At 44.5% G+C, this 6000-nt stretch overlaps 1 protein-coding gene across 3 annotated transcripts in view; it reads right to left on the bottom strand.

Annotated features, from left to right (window-relative positions):
• Positions 1-1394: 1394 nt before the first annotated feature.
• LOC138468292 (beta-1,3-galactosyltransferase 2-like) overlaps positions 1395-6000 on the bottom strand; it is a 268296-nt gene continuing 263690 nt past the window's right edge. For all 3 annotated transcript variants that reach the window (XM_069608780.1, XM_069608779.1, XM_069608778.1), the window contains one exon: positions 1395-3204. In XM_069608780.1, the coding sequence (XP_069464881.1) occupies positions 2105-3157 (1053 nt within the window). In that variant the 5' untranslated portion in view covers positions 3158-3204 and the 3' untranslated portion in view covers positions 1395-2104. The remainder of the gene's footprint in view (positions 3205-6000) is intronic.

Here is a 6000-nt window from a genome sequence, read left to right as displayed (position 1 = left end):
ATTTGAAGTCTGGATCTTTCTGCACAGCTTTCTCTAGAGATTGATGGAGGTAAAGTATGGATTTTCCCGGCAGAGCGTCCCGCAGCAAATGGATTTGAAGGTCCCTATCTGTCCTGACTGTCTGCTTTTATGTGTTTTGAAAATGGGTGTGTGTGCAGCATCACTAAGCTCTACCCCTCTCCACTTGTCATTGGCCACTTCATCCGCTTCCCCTTGATTGGGGGAATGAAATGAAGTGTCATCATGATGAGGTCTGTTTATGGTACAGAGAACCCACCCCTGTCAAATTACACACAATCTATATTTTGACCCAAAAGAAATATTTGCACAGGTACACATTTGTTTAAAATTACATGCACCCTGCACATATCACAGGAGGTATACCCTGTCCAAATCTGCTCTCCCTGGGAGCTTGCATTCAGAAATGGCGACATTTGCACTTTTTAACTGATTTCGTAATATCGGACATTACCCCAAATGTACACACATGTGCGCAAGGAGTATGGACATTAATTGATGAAGTGTCAGATTTTTAACATGCATACATTTTAAGTAATACCCTCTTAACTGCTAGCTTGCCCCCAGATCATGCCACCGGTTCTAAAAACCTCTTAAAATGTGGGCAGAAAAATCACAAGAATTATGGTATCATTTAAATAATTTTCACAAGTTCGCTCTATGAGTTATTAATCTTTTTCTAAAACCATATTCTGGCTACAGGGGTGTGGTTTCCCCCCAGCACAAGGTTGAATTTCTGGTTTTTCCAGTTCTGCCAAGCCAGCTTGCTCTCACAGGCAGTGCTCCTCCCCTTTACTTCCAGGAGGAAGCCACTTTTTACGGCCCCATAATAAAACATTTGCCTGAGTCAGGACAGGGCTTTGTTCAATTTCCTGCAGAGCCCAGGTAATTCAATCAGGGAAGTGTCATATCCCTTTTGGTGGGAGCAGCAAAAGGGCAGCTAGGCCTGGGAACACAGCTGTTGTGCAAGTCTCATCTCCTGTCGGGGGTAGCTGGTGGGCAGAATTCAGTTCCTTAAGCCAGGCTTCAGATAAAATGTCACTTTTTGTTACCCAGTTTAAGTCAAGACAATGTTTACATATGCAGCTAGAAAGCTGATTCTAAGTTCAAAACTATGGCATTTCAACAGTGACAACTTATGTGACACTCAAAAGTAGGTCACTCATTTCTTTTAAACATTTCGATTTTTGGTAGTTTTAAATCCAGTTTCAGTTAGGCTGCTGCAGACCTGCAGAGCTCAGCCAGTCTTGTTAGGAACATTCAAGTCACTTCAGAATATAACTTTACACTGGATCCACCTCTCAGTAAGTCTTTCTTTGGCCTGTTTTGGGTTCATCTATTCAGTTTTACACATATAAAAAAAATCTGGTGCTGTTTTAAAACGCCGGCTTTCTGATAGAGGTGAGTACTGGTACTGCACCCCTTTTTGGGATTTAAGAAAATGAATTCCTCGCAATTCTAGGTTGCTTTTGGCAATCAGCATTGCCATTCCCAATGGTTTCAGACTACTGTGTGGGTAGTCCAATGGTGGTTTTAGGCAGTGCCCTTCTGTGCCCATAACATCGGCAAAAATGAGTGGCAGCCTATTCTTCATGCATTTCCCTGTGCATTTTCTGGGAAGCTCTGGCCACCATGAGGTTTTCCATGGCAGTACTGCACAGTTTTGAGGTAGGGCTTGGATGCATGGATAAAAACATCCCACAATGTGTATACATTATTAAAAAAACAACACTATTTGTAGAGACATATTGTCAAAATACAAAAAGAGGTAACATTTTCACATTGGTAATTGGGCGCTCTGAAGACATTAAATTTGATTAAATTGCCATTTTTCAACCTGTAGCCACTAACCAGCTGTGCTTCAATGTGTTCCCTGGTTGAGACTTTCTAAAGAAAAATGGGATTTCGAGTTAGGGTTCATAATGTCATTTTTCCCTTAAACCTTTGCATTTTTCCTGAACCTGCACACATGAGGCCTTAGCATTAACATGGGTAACTGCCTATTACTTTAGTGCCTCAGCGTGATCTTGCGGGAATGTTCTTGCTGAAACCGGCAGTCAACCATCTTTAAAAATCGAAGCAATGCTCATCGTGACGTTTCGCACTCAGAGACGTTTCTGGACTGAAAGTCAGGCCATATTTCCATTAGGCGCTGAGGGCTGTAGTGGTGCACGGTTATGAGAGACGAGAACCGACACCGGTCGTACTCGATGTGGTGTCCATTGAACACGCCTTTGGGGGGAATTGTGAGGTTGAGCTTCAGAGCTACCATGCAAAGTCCAGTGAAACAGTCCTCCATGTTAATTAGCTGCATGGTCTGAGCCACGTCATAGATTTTTTTGGCCAGGTCCCCAGAAAGCACGTAGCCTGGTCCAGAACAATACGGCGGGTACTTGTTTCTTGGGTAGACCTCTTTAGGGACGTAGTATTTGTATCCTCTGGTCCTCTGAGGCTCTGCATTTCTGACAATATTGCAAGACATGTAGTTTCTTCTCACCTGGATCCCAGGTATCAGGAGATTGTGGACCAAAAAGTCCACATTCAAGAACATGTCGTTGTCGATTTTCATGACGTAGCTGGCGTTCGGACAATGTTTGGCTACCCACTCCATCCCCATTAAGGTCTTCAGGGTCAGGTTATTGTAAGTGTCTAGGAAGTCCTGTTGAATGATATCATGGAAGGTGGCGCTCTCCTCTTCAAGCATCTTCTGGACTCGGGGGGCAATCCCGGTCAGGAAGAGCCTGATGACGGACACCCCGGGGACATTGCTTTCATTGCCCCAGGTGCTTCGGACGGCGTGTCTCGCTTGATAGTCATTAGCGTTTCCAATGACCAAAATGACCAGAAATGGCGCTTCGGGCTTGCACTTGTCTGGTTCATTGAGAATGAACTTGTAGTCATGGGGATAGGGTGGTATCAGAGGGTGTCGGGTGGTTGGTTTCGTCTGATGGGTTGGAAGGCCAGTGTAATTCATTGTGATATTGGGACCGGTCGTCGGCCTGGGAGTGACATACACCCACAGAGTTTTGGGGATGTCAGTACTCCTGTGTATAAACACAGAAAGCATAAATGTGCCTAGGATGAGGAGCAGGCAAGTGTATCGGTCACCTCGTATTCCCCTCAGTAACATTTGCTTCATGCTGCAAGGCGTGCTGGGTAAAATCCAAGATGGCAGTCCAAGGTGACCTTAGAAATCAAACACAAAAAATGAGAATGTTTTTAGTATACACAGCATGAGGAGATCAGATGCTTCTACGTAATATCTTGGGAGTAATAAACCGATCTGAAAACGAGGCAGTGAACACAAAAAGGTAAACATGACTTATTTTGCAACCAGAAAATATATAGAAATCTCCTCGTGGAAAAAAAGTAAAACGTAGCTAATTTTAAATTTTGCTTGTTATATTTCTGAAAACACAATGCAATTTTTTTTTTAAACCTTTATTTGGCATTAGAAGCAGAGTACAGTGGGATATACAGTGCTCAATGCAGAGAGATGATACAGAGAGGATTACAACAAGCGGAATCAGGGGTTAAGTCAGAGCGTACAATCAAATCAATTATTCCTAACTCATCAGGGGAACAGCAATGAATCAGGTATCAATCAGTGGCAGGTAGGGCTGTTAGATAAAATGTGAACTCTGACCATATATCTTTCGGGCGGGATGTGTGGGGTAATGATTCGATATACAATTCCTCGTTATTCTGGGCCCATGTGAGCGCTATTAGTCAAGCTTTTGTAACAGGCGGGGTTTTGCTCTTCCATCCTATGAGTATTCATCTTTTCGCCAGCATGCAAAACAAATGAATAAATAAATAAATAAACTAAACTAAATAAAAATACAAATACAAATACAAATGAGCGGAGCTAACTAAGCATTAACAAATGAACTAAGTCTTTTATTGGGAAATTTTCCCACAGACCAAATAATGCGCCAAGAGGAGCACAAGGCAGGGGGGCATCAACAATTTCCGATAGGGTCTTTAAAACAGAGTCCCAGAATGTATCCAATCGTACATATGACCAAAACATATGCATATGACCTGCCTGAGGGCAGTGGCACCTAGGACAACAGTGTGTGGCAGTCTGACTGATTTGGCCTAGTTTCCTGGGGGTGTAGTACAGTTCATTCAGAAGCTTAAATTGTATACCTCTAAATCTAAACTTGGGAGATACATTCTTAGTATGTGCGCACATGCCCTTTCACTGATTATCTGACAGTTCTGCTCCAAGATTCTCGGACCATTTGGCCTTTGCCCTAGGGGGCTATGGTGCCCTCTTGTGAAGTAGCATTTTGTACAGTGTCAAGAGTATCTTACGCCCCCCACTGGAGTTGGCTATATAAGCTAGCTCCTCCTTTTCCGGAGGCTCTGATGGGAACATCGGCCATCGCGCCGAGACCGCTGCTTGCAGCCTGTAGTATTGCATGAACTAGATCGCATTGTTGGTATGTCCCTGACGTCAGGTTGATGGAATGATAAATGTCCCGTCCGGGAACAGGTCATCTGTCGCCCTGTACTCTAACCGTTGCCACTGTGCTTCCAGCGTGGCGTCACATGTGGGTCCTAACCCTGGGTATCTCTATAACGGGAGCCATTTGTAGTATGGGTATGGTGTTCCCAGTGTGTCTGTAATGAAGCGCCAAGCGTGCAACGTGGTTGCCACTGGGGCAAATGGGCACGCGTCTTCATACCTACTGTCCATGATTAGCGTCCTGAGGTCAGATCTACTGGCAGCGAGGAGTTCCAGCTCGACATGCGGGGGTTGCTGCGTTGTGTCATACCAGTGGGTGGCGAACCAATAGAGTTCAAGATGTGGGGCATTAAATCCTCCCTCATCGTAGGGAAGCGTCATGTCGGAACACTTTTTCTGGACAGCCCCGGAGTGCCATAATAAATGTGCGCCCATGCAGCCTAGTGAAGAAGTGTCACGTTTTCACACTCCTAGGGTCGTGCTTATAGAGCCCTACCCTCCCCTGGCCACCCCTGGGGAGAGCTGAGAACTATATCACAGTTTTAGGGTAGCTTGCTCATTAGAAATCTCAGTTTGGAACTGCGCCCACTATTCGTCCCAGAGCCCGCATAAGTTAGCTGGACATGTTATTATTAATTGTGAGCACTTAGGTTCAAAGGACAATATGATTACATCTCTCACGCATAGATCCACTCAGGAGTTTGGTTTTTATAGATTATTTACAGAAATAAGCCAAAATGGTTAATATTAGAATTATAGTTGCGTATAGAACCAGCATATCTCTTGTTGCATTATTTCCTTTCTAAATGATATGATTGCATAATCCAACAAGCCTCATTTTGTATTATTTCATTTCTTTTCAGCAATCACAGTGCATAGCATCATTGCATAAGGTAAAATATCTCCAGCATAATCACTCACATCTAAGCGCTATGCGTTATGCTTTGGCTTGGACTCTGTCCCAGTTCATCGCGCTGCGGGGAAGCACCTGCTCGCTGCCTGTCACCCCCAGCCCTGCGTCTCCGAATGGCTCCGCGCTTGCGGTTTATTTATAGTCACCGCAGAGATCGCTAGATGACTCACTTGCTGGGACGGCAGCCAATTTGTCCTGGTTGGGTTCAAGCCAACACTTTGTGTCCTGGCAGGAAGCCATCCATTTTCTGCTAAGCTCTTTTGTCCTGGCCGCTATCCAACCAGCTCCACAGAAATGCTCTCGATTAACCCTTTCTCATTCCTCGTGTTAAAATTAAGGCACACTAGAGTTACCTTCGTACGGCAGTGCTCGCCAGTAACCTTTGTCCAGCCAAGTATAGAAAATGTTGGGTGTCCATATATGGTTCTAACCATTTATGGCTATCCGGGTGCTTAAGACGTCATTTTAAGTAGCCAGCCTAAACGCCGGAACTTCTGCCCATATTAATAGCCATTAATCTGACATTTTGTGTCCGGAATCGGAATTCCATATTTGGAACTGCTTAATAGCAAAAAGCCAAGCTGTGCGAAGCTGA

Source organism: Ambystoma mexicanum, chromosome 4q (genome assembly GCF_040938575.1).
Source record: "Ambystoma mexicanum isolate Mex_15411 chromosome 4q, UKY_AmexF1_1, whole genome shotgun sequence".
Classification (NCBI taxonomy): domain Eukaryota; kingdom Metazoa; phylum Chordata; class Amphibia; order Caudata; family Ambystomatidae; genus Ambystoma; species Ambystoma mexicanum.
This window is presented reverse-complemented; position numbering and strand designations above follow the sequence as displayed.